Raw genomic sequence first — 19,758 nt, 5'->3', positions numbered from 1 at the left:
GTAATAATTAATAAATTTAATGGCAATCAATGCAATATTAATACTAAAAATTCTCGAGTAGTCCCTGAAGAAAAAAAATAAACCCTGAATAAATTTTTCCATGTTGTCTATAAGCAAATAAATATAAAGTATAAGCTGCTCTAAAAAAAGACAAAAAAGCTAAACTAATTATAGTTAATCAAGATCAACTAACAATTCATTATAATAAAGAAATTTCTCCTAATAAATTTAAAGTAGGTGGAGCTGCCATATTCCCAGAACATAATAAAAATCATCATAAAGATAAACTAGGCATAAAATTTAATATCCCTTTATTAATTAATAAACTTCGTCTTCCTATTCGTTCATAAGAAATATTAGCCAAACAAAATAACCCAGAAGAGCATAACCCATGAGCAATTATTAAAGTATATGACCCGTTTAAACCTCAATAAGTTATTGTTATTAATCCTCTTAATACAATCCCTATATGAGCAACCGAAGAATAAGCAATTAAAGCCTTTAAATCTATTTGTCATAAACAAATTAAACTAACTAAAACTCCTCCAATTAAACTAATACTGATTCAAAATAATTAATTTTATACCTAAAACTTGCATTAAAAAATACCCGTAATAACCATACCCTCCTAATTTTAATAAAACACCTGCCAAAATTATAGACCCTGAAACAGGAGCTTCTACATGAGCCTTTGTAGTCATAAATGAACTAAAAATATTGGTATTTTTTACTAAAAAAGCAAAAATTATACATAAATATAAAAATCTAAATTATATAAATTTTTATAACTTAATATAACAAAATTTATTGTATAATTATCATTTTTAATAATAAAAATACCAATTAATAACGGCAACGAAGCCAGTAAAGTATAAAATAATAAATAAATCCCCGCCTGTAAACGTTCAGGTTGATACCCTCAACCTAAAATTAAAAATAAAGTTGGAATTACACTTCTTTCAAAAAATAAATAAAATATAAATATACTTATGGAACTAAAAGTAAAAATTAATATTAAAAGTAAAAAGACAATTATAAATAAAAATAATTAACATAATTATTATAACGAACTACCCCTTCTCTAGCTATTAATATTAAACCACAAATTCAAAAACTTAATAAAATTAATCCATAAGAAATTATATCTATACCAAAATAATAAGAAATATCACAAAAATAATAATTAGAACTAATTTTAATTATAAATAAACAAGTGGCTAAAAAAATTAAATTTTGAACCATTCAATAAATATTTTTTTTAAAAAATAAAAAAAAATAAATATAATTATAAAAATAAATTTTAACATTGTAAAATAGAAAAACTCTGAAAATAATCATTACCATGAGTTCGAATCATAGAAACTAAAATAGATAGCCCTAGAACCCCTTCACAAAAACAAAAAGTTAAAAAAAATATACTAAAGTAACTTTCATAATTTATAAAATTTAAATACAAAAATAGTAATATAAATAATATTAATACTATAAACTCTAATCTCAATAAAGTACAAAGTAAATGCTTACGACTAGAAATAAAAACAATACTTCCAAAAATAAATATAATAATTATTAAATATATATATATAAATTTATCATTAGTTTTAATAGTTTAAAAAAAACATTAGTCTTGTAAACTAAAAATAAAAATTATTTTTTTTAAAACTTCAAGAAAAAAGATACTTCCTTTTCATTAACTCCCAAAGTTAATATTTTATTATAAACTATTTCTTGATATTATAACATTAATTATACTAATTTCTTTAATTACTAGTTTTATCTTTATACAAATAAAACATCCCTTAGCTATAGGATTAATACTTTTAATTCAAACATTTCTAACTTCTCTGTTAACTGGTATATTCGTAAAAACATTTTGATTTTCTTATGTTTTATTTTTAATTTTTATAGGAGGAATATTAGTTTTATTCATTTATGTTACTTCTCTTTCATCTAATGAAATATTTTCATTATCTATAAAACTATTTTTTTATCTTTAAGTATAATTTTAATATTTATTGATTTTTCTTTTTTTTTTGATAAATCAATTATTAGAATATTTATTAATAATAATGAAATAAATAATTTATTTTTCTACAAATTCTTTAATAATAGAAGACTTAATTTCATTAAATAAAATATATAACTTTCCAACTAATTTAATTACTTTATTATTAATTAATTATTTATTTTAACTTTATAGTAACAGTAAAAATTACAAAAAAAAATTATGGACCCTTACGCCCAATAAATTAATTTATGTCTAAATCATTACGAAAAACCCACCCTTATATAAAATAGCAAATAATGCTCTTGTCGATCTCCGGCTCCTTCCAATATTTCTGCTTGATGAAATTTTGGTTCTTTATTAGGATTATGTTTAATCATCCAAATTTTAACAGGATTATTCTTAGCAATACACTATACTGCTGATATTGAAACAGCTTTTAATAGAGTAAATCACATTTATCGTGATGTTAAATATGGTTGATTCCTACGAATTTGTCATGCTAATGGAGCTTCTTTTTTTTTCGCTTGTTTATTCATTCACGTAGGACGAGGAGTTTATTATAATTCATACTTATACATCCCAACATGAATAATTGGAGTAATTATTTTATTTATAGTAATAGCAACAGGATTTTTAGGATATGTTCTACCTTGGGACAAATATCATTCTGAGGAGCTACGAATTACTAATCTTTTATCTGCTGTACCTTATTTAGGTACAGATTTAGTTCAATGAATTTGAGGAGGATTCGCTGTTGATAATGCTACTTTAACTCGATTCTTTACATTTCATTTTTTACCCTTCATTGTATTAGCTTTAACTATAATTCATCTATTATTTTTACACCAAACAGGTTCAAATAATCCATTAGGATTAAATTCAAATGTAGATAAAATTCCTTTTCACCCTTATTTTGTTTACAAGGATATTTGTGGATTTATCATTTTTTATGAATTTTAATTGGATTTATTTGAAAATTCAATTACTTACTAATAGACCCAGAAAATTTTATTCCAGCTAAACCATTAGTTACTCCTGTCCATATTCAACCAGAATGATATTTTTTATTTGCTTATGCAATTTTACGTTCTATTCCAAATAAATTAGGAGGGGTAATTGCATTAGTTTTATCTATTGCAATTTTAATAATTCTCCCATTTATCATACTAGTAAATTCCGAGGATTACAATTCTATCCTTTAAATCAAATTTTATTTTGAAATATAGTAATTGTAGCTTCCCTTTTAACTTGAATTGGAGCTCGCCCTGTTGAAGATCCTTATGTTTTAACAGGACAAATTCTAACAGTATTATATTTTTCTTATTTTATTATTAATTCTTTAATATCAAAATATTGAGATAAATTATTAAATAATTAATAAGCTTTTATAGCATATGTCTTGAAAACATAAGAAAGAAGTCAAACCTTCTATTAATTTAATTTTATACTAAAAATTATTCATTAAAATAATATAGATAAAATAAAATTTTTACCCCAATAAAAAAAAATAAGTAATTTAAAGACATCGGTAAAAAACTCTTTCAAGCTAAATACATTAATTTATCATACCGAAACCGAGGTAAAGTCCCTCGAACCCAAATAAAAAAAAAAGAAAATATAGTTAATTTAAAAAAAAAATAAAATTCTATAGATATCTCTACCTAAAAAAATTACTCTAAATAACATACTTATAAATAAAATACTAGAATATTCAGCTAAAAAAATTAAAGCAAACCCCCTCTTCTATATTCTACATTAAATCCTGAAACTAACTCAGACTCCCTTCAGCAAAATCAAAAGGAGTACGATTAGTTTCAGCTAAACAAGATGCAAATCAAACGAGACCTAAAGGAAAACAAAATACAATAAATCATATGTATTTCTGATATATAAAAAAATTCAAAAAATTATAATTTCCAATTAAAAAAATAAATCTCAATAAAATTAAAGCCAATCTAACTTCATAAGAAATAGTGTTGTGCAACAGCCCCTAATCCTCCTAATAAAGCATAATTAGAATTAGAAGATCACCCTGCCACTATTACAGTATAAACTTTCATTTAACTTCATCATAAGTAATGGTCCTCTGAATATTTCTTACTTCACTATTAAACGAAGTCACACAAAGTTGAATAAGATTCACACAAAATCAATTCTAGATAATTTTAACACATGCTGAAAAACCAATTCCATGTATGAGTTTTACTTTCTTTTTGCAAAGAAGGTATTTATATATATACTCATCAAAAAGCTCCGCAATACTAAAAAGTTTGAGAAAATAAAACATACATCAGAATTTAACTTTCAAAAAGCACATTGAGGGCATTCAAGCCAAATGTAACAATACGTAAAATGTTTCTATCCCCTTATTAATAGAAAATCAAAACTTTGTCTTAAGAACAAGCTTTTGATATTCAAACAAATCTAGGCCAGCCATGTTGTATGCTGTACCAATATGGACTTGCTGTTGTAATACCAGGAAGAAAACTCTGCAGAAAAATCAAAATAAAAATTGAAATGATTCTTAGGCTTCTCCCTGGTATAGTACCAATGAGTTACATAGAATATCCAATGTTGAAACATTGAAAAAATGTCAAATACAATAATTAATAATTTCAGGCAAAACTCGTTGCAATCTTCTATTGCCACGATTAATGCGTTATATGTTTAGGTTAAGTTAGGTTAAGTATATTAAAAGCGGTGTTTTTGTTCTCTTATAAGCAGGTGAAATCAACTCACCTGTAAAAAATCTGAACTGCTACGGCAAATGAAATGTAATATGTTGTTAACAAAATGTTAATAAAATCTTAAATTTGTTTTACCAAATTAGGATGATAGTGTTATCTAATAACACAGAACACCAAGATATAAGAAATGATGTATTGTTTGGAATGATACTAATAAAGAAAGTTGCGTGCGCTTGAGACATGATTTATGTCAAACGAAATTTGAATCGAAACTGTAGGATTCGACAAAAGAATATAAACAAAACACTTCGGAAAACGAATCATATTTTGTTTATTCATTTTTTTTTTTCACACACTGCCACTCCGATTAACAACAACGCGTATTTCCTCAACTGAATCCTTTTCTAAACTGAAGTCAAACATATTCAACCAATCTGTCCACCAATGTCTCTGTTTCTTTTATCCTCATTCAATCTATATGTTGTCTCTCTTGCTCTGCCTTTTTCTAGCCACACAAGTTTAACGAAGCTCAATCCGTGTCCACCAACGTCTCTTCTGTTTCTTTTCGCTCCATTCACGTCCATCTGTTGTCTCTCTTGTTCTGCCATTTTCTAGCCACCCGAATTTGAGGAAGCTCAATCCGTGTCGTCACGCCGCATCATCATTATCTGCAGAATCCTACTCTTTGTTCGTTTCGTAAATTCTATAAACACTGTCATAAATTTTCATTCACGTTTTTCAACATTTTATTTTATTTTATTTAAATTCAATATTTCTTCCTACATCCTTCTTCTCCCCTACTCTGATTTAATCAATAAGTTTCACATGATAGAATGCGCAAAATTTATCCTAGCGTAATTAACCATCTGGCAAACATATCTCACATACCTACTTAGCTTGATGTCCAGCTCATCCTCTTCCGGTAATGCAGCCTCGAGGTGCTCCCCTTATGCAGCTGCGACATCCGGTTGCTTCAGTCACTCAAGGTCATACTGAGGGCGGGCGTCGGTATCGTACGTTGTTAATGACGGAGAGTTTTGGGCGCAGCTTTGCTTGAATCTCGCGAACGACACCGACATGGTCGTTATTCTTGGTGGACTATAACCTGCCAAACCTTCTCTTTGGAATTTCGACGAGGATCTTAACGCTTATCTACCTGCCAACGCCTCTTCTGAGCATGAGATCACACTAACTCAATCGATTCTCGACACTGGACTCTCTCAGGTGAACGATATTACGGGACTGCAATGGAAGTTTGTTGGACTTTCATTTGTATCTGACACCCAAAAAATTAAATCTTTGGAACCGCCAAACTCATTACTCCCGATCGACGCGCATCACAGACCATTCGTTCTGAAATGCGACATTTCGTCTGTAACTAATACACAAGACAATGTTTTCTGCTACGATTTTGAGAGATGTGAAGTTGAAGTGCTTAATGATACGTTGGCTCGAGTGGATTGGTTATCCCTTCTAAACGATTGCCATATTGACACTGCCGTTTCTCGTTTCTGTGAAAACCATAAATAACATCATAGCCGAACTAGTGCCCCTCAAAAAAATCTGGCGAACTCATCACAAATGCCCCTGTTGAACGGGAGTTAAGGACAACGCGGAAACAGGCTTCGAAAATTCCGTAAAAAGCACCTCAAGCACCGATCAGCAGATAATAAGCAGTCTCTCCAGAGAATGGGAAATTTGTATGATGAGCTGCGAACAACCGCATTTCGGAATTACATCAGACGCCTGGAATCCGGCTTCAAGCACGACCCTTTTTCGTTCTGGTCAGGGAGTTCCGTCGGACATGGTTTACCGCAACTGTAAAAGCGTCCAGCTTCCGAGAACCGCAAATCTCTGCCGACTTTTTTCAACCGTTTATAGCAACCAACAATTCAACGCCGTTCAAACTGCTTATAAACAGTTCCGTACATCTACCTCGCCTGGAAGTTTCAACAAACGATGTCCAAACAGCGCTGTCAGATGTTGACCCGTCGAAAGGGCCGGATCGCCTTCCTCCGTTTTCTTCAAAAAGTGTGCGTCCTCGCTCTCGTTACCAGTATCGATTATTTTCAACAAGTCGTTATTGGACGGCATTTTTCCTGAAGCATGGAAGATTGCATCTATTACGCCCATTCACAAAAGTGGCAGTATACACGATGTCGAGAATTATCGCCCGATCTCAATACTAAACTGCTTGGGTTAAGATACTTGAGTAAATGGTTCATGAAGTTGTTTACCACTCCGTCCGACATGTGATATCTGATAGTCAGCATGGATTCATGAGAAACCGTTCGACGACTACAAATCTCATGACATTTGCGAACAAAATAACTAAGAGGATCGAAAAAAAGGCAGGCAGGTTGACGCAGTTTATATTGATTTCTCCAAAGCTTTCGATTAAAGTGCCCCACACGTTAAGCTGTGGAGAAAATGCGGCACATTGGCTTGCCCGACTGGATCATCAACTGGACGTCATCGTACTTAACTAATTGTAGGAGTTACGTAAAAATTAGCGACGCATATTCCGATACCTTCTCCGTTCCCCTCCGGAGTCCCACAAGGCAGTCACCTGGCCGTTAATTTTCATAATTTTCGTCAACGACATCTGTAGTCTTCTTCGCTGTGATTGTTTGATGTGCGCGGATGACTTAAAAAATCTACCGTACCGTATTGTCACCGTTGGACTGCTGTGCTCTTCAGGAAGATCTGAACATGGTTTTGGACTGGTGCGGAAGGAATGAAGTCATCAGCGCTCTCCATTCTTCTTCCCGTACAGACTCGACAGTGAACAATTGGAACGTGGTTGACAAAATTCGGGATCTTGGCGTCGTTATTGACTCTTAAAGTTAAGTTTATCGAGCATATCTCTATTCGTCACAGCCAAATCGTATGCACTATTGGATTTCATCCGCGCAACACAGCTGCCTTTCGGCGACGTGTATGGCTTTAAAAACCCTTTTTTGCTCCTTAGTGCGTAGCACTTTGGAATATGCTGTCGAAGTTTGGGCACCGTATCATAATGAACAGTGCCATCGCATAGAGAGCGTCCAGAAATCGTTTCTTAGATACGCGTTACGTCGTCTACCGTGGTCCCACCCAGACAACCAGAATGTACGTATAATGAAACCACCTTTACATATGCGATGTTTATATTTGCAAAGTTTCACGTATAAGATGTCGTGAAAAGGCCTTATACGTACAAAAGTGAAGACGATATACGTGCATATTCAATATGATGAAAAATAGCATGCAATGCGAGTGTGTCGATTTTATTGCGAACTAATTTGTACTCTTATGCGACTTAATTTATGATAACAAAAAAAAAATTGACAGCTGCTATGGATTGATTCGATTTAGTATGTATGAGTATACGGAACGAAACGAAATGTATACATGAACTCATAAATAAGCGTTTTATGCGAGGAAACTCATCGATTAAAACGACTTCATCTACCATTTAGTGCGGATATAATGCAATTTGTATGAGTAAACGACTTTTGTTCGTAAACTGTTATGCGACTTCTGGTTGTCTGGGCATCGAATTACCGGCCTATGAAGACCGTTGCCAACTAATTCACCTAGAAACGCTAGCGAACCGTACACGCAAAAAAAATTGTGCGGTAAAAACTACCATTTTAGGGGGTTAACTTAAGCGCTCGCACCGGCAATTTTCAGCAGACCAGAAAATGCGCTTGATTTTACCATGTCTGTAGTTGAAATCAGATTGTTGTAAATTATTTCTGTCAAATGTACCAGTAATGTGGTGGGGTGTACCGTAAACATAGTAAATTGGTCTGAATTTCCATGGTAGTTTTAAGAATGGGCGTAGTCAGCTAAAATAGTTATTTTTACTACAGAATTTTTTCCGTGTAGGAAAAAATTGCGCAGATTATTCGTGTTTGATTATGAATCGTATTGATTGTAATTATTTGTTGGGTAATATTTATTTTAATGCTCCTGTGCTCACTCTTCGTAATCGTTCTATTTTGTGGATTCCTACTAGACGCACACAATACGCTTTTTTTTACCCTTTTGACGATAGTTGGAGATTATTTAATGATGTTTCCGATAAATTTGACCTGAATATCTCTAAAAATGTTTTTGCTAGTAGGATAAGAAATCTAGATTAAGTCACAATCTGTGCAATCATAAGTGTTGAAGATGTAGAACCAATAAATAAATAAATTACCAGGTAATGGTCAGAGTCGATATTAGCGCCACGATAAGCAAAATCCAAAGCAACCCCCCCCCCTTCCCTGTCAGTATACGACCAAAGTTCCCATCGGGGTTGGTTACCCGATCTTCCCCAAGGTTACTCGTACTACGAGGAGGTAGGGATAGGAGTTGCTGGGCAAGAGGCTAAGGACCGCACAAAGGGGTCTTTTTTATTACTGCAGGTACGCGACGGTACCAATGGTAAGCCATGCCCAGCCATTTATCGCGCCCAAAATTTGCATCAGTCTAATGCGTATAACCCTTTGGAGAAAGGGGTCATCAAAGTCGTAAGTCATGTTTAGAGCATTCTTCTAAATATGTCTAATATGTGTGATAGTGTGATGTATATATTCTACTGAAATTGCGTGTGTCGGTATTACCTCAACAGGGTGTCGATCTTACCCGCACTCTCAATTACTTCACCTAAAAATGATTGAATTTCAATTCGATTTAAATCACTTTATAACCTTAATATATCATCCAGTGAAAAAAATTTAAATTTTATTTTGTCCCATATGATGGAAGTTAGATCGAAAATTACATTCACATGATCGATTTTATAATTTTAAGAGAAAAAAATCCCTTACTTGAACGATATTTGTAGTACCGTGACAATTGAAAAATGTTTCAATTGAGATAGAAATCTCGAATTAAAATTATTGTCCCATTATACTCAAAGTTTTTGATTTCATGTATTTTTAAAAGTTTTACTGTTCAGTCCAAACGTTTGAATTGATATCTAGCTGAGAAATTTGGACGGGATCGGAAAGGAACTCTATTGGTGTGTAATATAGAATTGGTAGGAAAAAGTATATACGACGGTATTCGGGCTTCTACCGCCTGCCCGTTCTGAACATTCATGTGTGCAATTCAACTCACCTGCATAGTGACTGATTGGTTCGAGCGGTCCCTGCAGTTTGTACTCCGACAGATATTCGTCCAGTTCCGCTTCCAGGTCTCTCTGATTCATCGGTGAGCCCACCGACGAGGACGAGGAAAGCTGCGAGGATGAGGCGTGATGTCGATGGTGAAACATTGACCGACTGTTTCTTTTGGCAGGGATCCGACGATTTGAGGAAGGAAAGGAGGGTTTTGGGGAAAAGGGTGCTACCGATGATTTGTGTCAGATGGTTCCTCAGTTGAGCTTTCACTGCTTCCGAAGAGATGACTGTCCGGGAAAGGTTAATGGGTCGGAGAGTTTCCTATTAGTCACTGTTCCAATCGTTGAGATGATGCATCATGGACGGTTTTGAAATATGGCTTTGAGCAGTTGCGATGTCAGTGTAGAGCCTGTATAGCAGGAGGTGTTGTTTGTTGCTTTGCAGTTTTTTTATTGCTTCATAGCATTTCAATGAAGTAATATAATTTTTATGTTTCTTTGGTTTGATGTGATGGTTTCCTTTTATTTCTCAATTATTGGAATTGAAATTTGCTGCTGCGTTGATTTCTGCTTCTTGTTATATACAGTTGAATGTAGTTGGATGATTTTGCGGGTTTAATCTGAAAGTGAAGAAAAAAAAGAGAGGTTGTAGATGGGTGGGAAAGGAAATTCTTTTATATTTTTTTGTTCATTTTGATTAGAGAAGCAGAATTTTACCGAAATGTGCCATTTTGATGGTATATTTTGATTTTCTAATCACACTAATTTTTTTGTCTGAAACCGTCTGAAAGGTTGTTAAATATAATTAGGGACTATTCTATTTTAATCACGAAATTAAAATACTTTAGAGTGTGTGTTTAAATACAAATTCGATGCCTGCATTTCTTTGCACATAATTGTTGCCAAAAATTCTTCACTTGATTTGCAACATCCAACCTGAGATGTAATAGTACCCTTGGCTGCGTAAATAAAATGAAATTGAAACGGACACGCTTTGATACCGCAAAACGTTCCGTCAACGGTCACCTGAACAATCATCATGGTCGGTTTCGCGCGTCGGTCATGCAAAACTGTGACGACCGAGCTCAAGTGCCGCTTTTCATTCTGTTTTTTTTTCTGGTTGGCAGGCAGGTATTTGTTTGCAGTTTCTTGACTTGTGGAATAATGGAACCCTTAATGCCTGGAGAATGATTCTGACTGCATGGGCAACAAAAAAAGATCTTTAAATGCGAGATTTCCTGACAGCGACGGATTGTTCACGCACAGATCGAACGAGTAAATGTTTGCCAAAAACGTTGGTACTTTTTTGGCATGTCATGCTCGCGATCTGAAGTGAATGATGCCGAGACGAGAGTAAAGTACACAAGCCGATTGGCGAAAAGAATTGACGGTAAAATCTTATCAAGCTGACTTGACTGGAATCGAGGGTCACTTTCAGCTAGAACGGTGCAAAGAATTAAGATTATTATATTCATTGGAAGCAATCGTCATCGTTAAAGTTGAAGGGATTATTTTATTTGCGCGAGAAACAAGCACAAATCAAAAAACATACATGATGCCAAAAGCAAAAAAAAAAAAAAATAAAAAAAAAATAAAAAATTAAATAACCCCATTCATGGTTTCATGACCGGTTTGGTTTTTTTTCTTTTGTTGGGATTTGAACCACTGCTACAATTAAGTTGATCTATTGTGGTATACCCCTGTTTATTTTTCGCATATTTTCAGGACAAGTTACTATTAAGAGTAACTGCCGTTGACTGATAGTGCGACCCCAATCTGGTATGATTCTTAAAATGAATTCAACTACCTTATTGGCATTTCCTTGCCAAATTTCAAAAGGACTCAGTATGCCCTTGTTGAAATACTGTCTTCTTTGCGCAAATAGTGCTGAGCATTCACAAAGCAAGTGTTGAGAGGTCTCTATCTCACAGTCGCAAAACCGACAGATATCAGTTGAACTTCTACCTATCTTCTTTAAATGATATCTAGCTGGACAATAAAAAAATAAAATGGTCCAATAACTATACAGAATGTTTTTTTATTTAGGTTTAGAAGTTTTTTTGTAATTTGTTTATTTGGAGTTATAAACAGTTTAGACTGTCTTGATGTATTTGTACCAATCCAGATCGACTGTATTATACTAAGCTCCCATTTTTTAATTTCCATTTGTATTACACATTTTGAAACTCCACAAAAGGGTTCTGGTCCTAAAAACTGAGTATTCGATCCTCGGTTTGGTATTAGTTCGCTTGCAAAGCGATAGTGATATTTTTATGTTCGAGTTATATTGAAAGAACAAAAATGCATTAAGTTTTTTTTTTATTTATTTTTTCATTGAGGTGAGTTTTAGCACTTAGACATATGGCTAGTTATTCACCTAAAAATGCATTGAGAAGACACGTAACACCACAGAGAAAAAAATCAAAACGGAATTAATGTCTATGAAATTAACGTCACGATTCCATGGTCAATAAAACAAGCTTTGAACAACCTTGAACAAAACCTTCATTAAATACATTTTCTGCGTACCTATCTCTCTTTGCTATCAGCGTTTTACACATGCTGTTCGGATTGAGCGAAAACACTTATTCTGAGAAAACAAAACTTCAAGTGCCATCGTGAACGTCAAGTTATGGCACAGAATCAAAAACCATTTTTGAAGTCACGAGCACGAAGACCAGGTTAGGTGCCCAACATTAACGATTCTCAATCTTGCTTTCGGCCGTCATCATCGGCGATCAATCGGCGATCCTCAAAAGCATAATTATCGGCCATCTGAGAAGTGCCAGTGGATAAAGCAACAAGAACCATTGCCGCCCATCCATAAGACAGGAAAAAATCCTTTCTGCTGTTCACTTCCCGGTCAGAAGATGATTGATTAAGTATGCTCACTTGCCATAGTAGTGCTGTAGTGCTAAAGTGTGCTACATACAAAAGGTACTGTAGCGAGTATTCGGAAAAGATGCAGGGAGATGAGATTAAAGCTCACACATGGAGTGGTGCGGCACGTCTGCGAAAATAAGTCAATCTTGATAAATGGAAACTAGTCTAAGGATCCCGTTAATGAATTGGGGGCTGTCCATCTTGGGCTAGGAGTCTCGGCCCGGGAAGACAGTTCCCGTGATTCATTAGTGCGCACATTCTGTGCCATTTTGCCGGACAATAGAATGTCCTAATTTGGGTGTCTGTTTTCTACGTTACGTATGTGGATTGCATATTTGCTGGCTATACACTTTTTGGATTACTGTGTTAGACGATATCCTTGGTCAGCTTTGAAGAAATGGGTCAACAGAAAACATTGAAGTATTGCTCTTTATAATAAATACAATGGGATGAAGTTGGAATTGAGCTACCGCAGATCGTATCGTAGATCTGGTTGGTTAATACCATATGAATCATTTGAAATAGCTTAGTATAGAATAGACTGACTGTACTTGCCTGTGGTTGCTACTCCGTGATTGATCGGAACTAGTAAGAATTGTACTTCGATTCAAATGAATAAGGGATGGAAATTTCGACTTATTCTTGAAGTGCATATTTAAATAGATCTCATATTATTGAACAATAACGGCACCGGGCAAGTCCTTATACCTAGTCAGTAAGGATGAGGAAGGAATGGCAAGTTGTAATGATTGTTGCTTCTAGAGACCGAGAATACCTCTGCATCTCCACAATCATCACGAGAGGGGTGTTTATTAGTGAGAGAGGAAAAAGATCTGGGAGTCAACTTTTGTCGGTGATGCGATCCATGGCCAAGGAGCAGTGAATCAATTGTCACCCAACACGCGGCAACAAAGCCATTGTCATCTCTCATTCTTGTTGCAACAATTTTATTCCGCAACATCAGTTTATCATCACTTGAACAGAATATGACAAAGATCGATCACCACGTGCGCAGCGATTTTCTGGGCTTCGCATTACAATTTTCGAGAACTTTCTTCGTGTTGGTAAACATTGACACACTATCGAGCAGCATCCATAAAATACATTTGGTTTTGTATTTAAAATAACTGATTAATCGCGAGTTGAAAAGGTTGCAACAATGTTGCGCCCTGTGATTGTCATGACAATTTTGCTTTGGATTGTGTCCTTATCCGCAACAGTTGCAACAAACGGTTTTGAGCGAGCTTGCTTTGTTGTTTGTTTTTCATCTATTTTGAAGACAATTTGATTCACTGCCAAGGAGGAAAAATACGACTTGAATTTTCGAATGTTCGACAGTATTATAGTGTTGAGCATCTACGATACATGCCTAAGTAACCACAAGCATTAATTTTTAATGTAACCTTGCTTTTATTCAACAATGTTCAAGAGCCGTCAGGCAATAATGCATGAATTCAACATTACAAATGTATCACCACATTATTGATGCACTTATGTTACATTATCAATTCCTGATTGTGTTCCTTTATTGGTGTTTTTGATGTTTAACTTCCGATTCAAAGCACAGGAGACTGTGAGTATTCATTTGAGTTTGCAAAATTATCGCAACATAACCTCACATTTAATTGTAAATCAGCTGTGGCTACAAATAAAAAAAATTGTCAAGAAAAGCTTTCAGTTGATATTCAAGCTGAGAAGAAGCCTTTTTTTAGCTTGGATGTACTGCTATATAGAGGAAAAAGAAGACAAAAAATGAGAATGAAGAGAAGAAAGAGAAGTTGTTTCTTCTCATTAATGCATTCGAATCCTCTGAGCAGAATCTCAATATAGAAACAAAAAACTAGATTGGATTACTTTGTACCTTTTAATTCCTAATTTAAATCCCTAATTGATTGAGGGCGGAATTCAAAGGTACAAGGCACTCAAATCTACTGTTTAGTTGTTTCTTGATAAATATTCCTTGAAAAAAATAAACATTGATCAGCTTGATCCACTCCCTTGTTGCTGTTTCTACAAAAATGACTCATCTCGTGATGCAAAGTACATTCATGCGATTATGGTTCTAATATTCCATACTACATTTATTGACATTCTGACCAAAACAAACTGAAAATATTAATGATTTGTCGCAGAATCATTGATTGGAGTTTGCATTCAACTTTTATTATGAACCTATACAAATGAACAATATGAATTATTATCACAGCTCTTTAATGTCAAAACTATGTATTTTTATTGTGAAAATGTATATTAGCCTGTAAAAACTGCAATTGTCTGTCCAACTTTGTAATATTTTACAAATTGTTAAAAAATCATTCAGTTGTTGTCAACATGGCAACGCTGTTAAACAGATAAATCATAAATGTAGGGGAAAACCATCATAATTTGAAATCAAGAATGTATTTTGTGTCACAAAATATGGCCAAACGGCAATTTTAGCCTAGTACCTTCTGTCCCCGGGCTGCAAAATAGTGAGTCGACAATCAGGAAGGAGCGACCAACACAGCTCTGGTCCTCATAAGTTCCTACCTCGCATTTCCACGGGTCAAATGATGACAAAGACCGCCAGCTAAGGGTTGCGTACTTACAGTATGGCACACAAAAATAAATGCGAAAATCGTCATATCATGTTTTATGGTAGTTTTTACATAGAAAATGTGAATGAAACATAAATATTATTCATTACTTGTATTATTTAATCTATTTAGACTCAGTTTTTCGCTTTGGACATGTTTTTTATCTGTTACTTTCACCTTACCAGAGAGGAATTGGAAGCATACCTTCAAATTTTATCATGCTGACGTCGAGTTCAATATCTGTGTGATTAAAGCTTCTAAAACATCAACAATGGCGTGAGATTCTTCACGAGCCTTTTATCCAGCATACGCCCATATCAAATGGTAGAATTAGTTCATACCTGGATAATTGGAGACTTAAACATATTTTTCGAAAAAAAACGCTCATTTTGGTGAGCTTTGATTGAACATTCATATAAGTGTGATAAGCGGCTCCGTCTTGCTCAAAACCTATGAGCTAGTATTGATATAAGTTGTCTCTAACTGAAGAAACAAATTTCGTCCTCCAAAATCTGTTATAGGCCTCTGTATTTATTTTTTGATCTACTTAAACAAAAAATAAAGGCATATCAAACCTATAAGACGCAAATACCCTCAAAACTATGACCCTGACAATATATTTTATTGTGATCATGAAAAACACTTTCTTTAAGAACTCCTCCATCCTCTGATACCAAACAAACTAAAATTTTCAACAAAGGAACAAAGGTGGAAAGTTTATCACCAGAGTATACGACAATCAGACGCTGTTCCTAGCTTTGGGCGGACAAAACCTTTTGAATTTATTTGCTTTATTACATTATATAATAGGACAGTAAGAAAAATATGACAAAAATTGTCCTGGATAGCAAAGTGGTGTCAGAATATACTACAATAATCAGAATCACATTCACTATCAAAAACAATGAAAATAACGCTTGTGGATGCTATATTCACGTTCGAACAATTTTCGTATTTTTTTATGAGTCATACTGTAGCTGGTAGTGCAGCCTGGGTACTGTTGTCCTTCTGACATCAGCTAGAGTGAGGAGGTACGTTCTGAGCGTCTGTACACCAGGAGGTGCGGGTCAAACAGCGTCTGTTCTGGCATCCAGCGGCTGAGTATGAAATGATGTATCACGTCAGCTACACCTAAGATGACGGCCCCATCAACGTGATGTAGGTAGCGCGACCCTGGTAAGGTAGCATACCGAATTCATACCCACCACGAAAAATGGAGAAAGAAGAAGAAACGAACGTTATTTTCGGCAACCGATCTGGGAACGAAATAAGGACTATGATTGGAAACTCGGTACCTGGAATGTCAGGACCTTAAATGAACCTTTTCGCTCGTGAATTGCGAAAAGTTGGCGTGTGCGTAGCTGCTATTCAGGAAGTGCGTCGGCTAAGATCTGGAGAACGTGAATTCAGAGCGGTAGACTCCGTCACTAACACCGCATTCAAATACAACATCTACCACAGCGGTGGCGATAAAGCTAAACACGGAGTCGGTTTCATAGTGATCGGGAAGCAGATGAAGCGCGTTATTAGGTGGAGCTTGATCAACGAGCGGATCTGCGTATTGAGGATTCGGTGCAAGTTCTTCAACTACAGCCTGATCAACGTCTGTGCACCGACTAACGACAAACCCGATGACGTGAAGGGCGCGTTTTACGAATATCTCGACAAGACCTATGGAGAATGCCCAAAACACGACGTGAAAATTGTCATCGGCGACGCTTTTGCGCAGGTCGGAAGAAAGGACTTCTTCCGCCCTATCATTGGTACAGAGAGCCTTCACTATGTTACCAACGACAACGGCCTACGTTTAGTGAACGGAGCGGTGAGCACAGTAGCGCAAGAGTGGTAGGTACTGCTCAACGAAGACCAAGGAACGGCTGGTTCGACGAGGAGTGTCAGAGAATCACGAACGAGAAGAACTTGGCTAGAAGCCGGACGCTGGTGTCTGGTCAGAACAGAGAGCGGTTCAAGGCAGCAAGGACAGCCGAAAAAAACGATCCACGCAGAAAGAAAAAGGAGCAAGAAGAAGCAGTAATTGCTCAGGTGCAAGAAGCTATGGAACAGAACGACATGCGATGGTTCTACTAATCTGTCAATGGTGTGCAGAGAAAAACAGCGTCATCTCCTGCCATGTGCAACGACCGTGAAGGAAACTTGCTGACGGTGGCCGCCAGGTGGAAAGAGTACTTCGAGTCATTTTTAAATTTTTTTTTCTGGTTGCAGAATCCAAATCGATGACTATGGACTGGCTGTGGAACCTCCAACGCTATGTCGCAACATGGCTTTCCGGCTAAGCTGATTAGACTGGTTCGTGCAACGCTTGATGGCTCGAAATCAAGTGTGCGGGTGGTGGACGAGATTTCGTCATCATTCGTAACCTTAGATGGATTGAAACAGGATGTCGCTCTTTCTAACTTGCTGTTTAACATAGCGCTCGAAGGTGCTATCAGGAGAGCCGGTTTGCAGAGAAGCGGTACCATTATCACACGTTATCATATGCTCCTTGGCTTTGCGGACGATATCGACATCATCGGGATTGACCGTCGGGCAGTGGAAGAGGCGTTCTTGCCTTTCAAGAGGGAGACAGCGAGGATCTGGCTCACGATCAACACCACAAAAACGAAGTACATGATAGCTGGTGGTCAACGTGGGTTCGGACGTGTTAGTGGTAGCGAAATGGTGCTAGGTGGTGATAAGTTTGAAGTGATGAAAGAATTTGTGTATCTTGGAACACTAGTGACATGCGATAATGATGTTACCCGCGAGGTGAAAAGACGTATTGCAGCTGCGAGTCAGGATTTCTACGGACTACGGTTGCTCTATACGGACATGAATCATGGACATTGAAGGAATTCGACCGGAGAGCCTTCGGGGTGTTTGAACGTATATAATATTCAACAGGGAACCCGGACGAGGCCGCCGACTTCGTGGAAGACCGCGCACACGATGGCTTTTTGCAGTTGAGGAGGACTTAGGGGCACTTAACGTTCAGGGCGACTGGAAGCGATCGGCCCAGGACCGAGCCCAGTGAAGAAGACTCATCCATTCGGCGCAGATTCATCGTAGCGAATTGTAGCCCATCAAGTATCAAGTAAGTACCTTCTGTCCCTCAGTTACGGACAAGTTGATTTGCTACATGATATTTTTTTTTTATTTTTGCACCGGTGTCTCCAAATACATTCATTCTTCATGATTTTTATCGATAGTATCAAAGATGCAATAAAAATAAGAAGAATAAAAAAATCAGAGCAACACATTAAATGTGTTATATTTCATCACATATGGAAGCGGTTTTTTTAGGGACGATTCCAAAATAATTTGCTAATCATATTGTAATTCTTCAAAATAATAACTGCGGAAATCTCTGTATGAACTCCTATAGAAATACTTGGTGGAAACCCTGAAGAATTTCTTGAAAACATCATTGAATTACTGAAGGAGTTTCATGTGAATTCGCTAAAAAGATTTCTTATTCTTAGCGCAGTACTTAGAGAAATATATGAAGAAATTGTTTGAAGAAGTTTCAGAGCAAAATTGGAGTGATTCCTGAAACCATACTAGATGGGATTATTTGGGAATCCCATCTAGGATGGATCCAGGAATATCTCGAATTTCTCTAGGTTGCTTGGCAAGAATTTATGGATAAATTGATACTTTAAGGGATTTATGAGAGTATTTCTCACGGGAAAAGGAGAAATTTCTGCTACAGGTCCTGGAGGAATTGTGTTGAGAACGAAAATCTGAATCATTTCTGGAAAAATATCTTAAACGAAATGATGACTATATTTTATATTAACATTCACTGATATGAGAAAGTTTTGAGAATTTCTTTCGCTTTTACATTATTATCGCATTTATGAATTGCATCTTGAATAAATGAGGTATTACATGCAGCTTTATATGCGAAAAAGTAACGATATACATTCCCGTGCATAAGTTTGGGTTCACCCCCTTAAAAACATACAAAAGTGTTCCGTCCATATCTCTGTGATTACGCGTCCAATTGAAACTCTTTAAGCCGCATTCGAAAGGCAAAAGGGTTATTCTTACTTCGTATGTATTTTTCCAAAAAAATTTTTTTGAATTTTGTATACTAATTTCCTATCTAAAGTTGTGACATTTTTAAAAAAAACACACTGAAAAATCATATTTAATTTCCTCAGCATTGGGTCGACCAAAATTTTAAATTAAAGTGTCATTAGAATCGCAATCTTATATTCTTTGAAGAGACCCCACGAAATTTTGGCGGAAAAATCTGGAAATTATTCAAAATCAATGAAACAGTCAGTCAAGTCATCGTGCAAAAGTTTGGGTTCACCCCTCAGTATGATGCAAATCGTGCAAAAGTTTGGGTTCACCTGAGCCGTGCGCACATCATTTTTGTCAATATCTCTGCCATTTTTCATCCGATTTTAATAGTTTAAAGCTTTTTTGAGCGCAAAAAATGGCGCGTTTATGATTGGTTTGAGATTTCACAGATTTAAGTAAGTTCAGGTGAACCCAAACTTT

General features: G+C 35.6%; 1 protein-coding gene across 1 annotated transcript in view; it reads right to left on the bottom strand.

Annotated features, from left to right (window-relative positions):
- The window catches only part of LOC5565618 (rho GTPase-activating protein conundrum), a 354,294-nt gene that overhangs the window by 78,962 nt on the left and 255,574 nt on the right, over positions 1-19,758 (bottom strand). The window contains 1 exon segment of the mRNA XM_021844844.1: positions 9,790-10,410. Within this exon segment, the coding sequence (XP_021700536.1) occupies positions 9,790-9,946 (157 nt within the window). The 5' untranslated portion in view covers positions 9,947-10,410.

Source organism: Aedes aegypti, chromosome 2 (assembly GCF_002204515.2).
Source record: "Aedes aegypti strain LVP_AGWG chromosome 2, AaegL5.0 Primary Assembly, whole genome shotgun sequence".
In the NCBI taxonomy this organism is placed as follows: Eukaryota; Metazoa; Arthropoda; class Insecta; order Diptera; family Culicidae; genus Aedes; species Aedes aegypti.
Note: the sequence above shows the minus strand (reverse complement) of the source record. Positions and strands in the feature narration are given on the sequence as shown.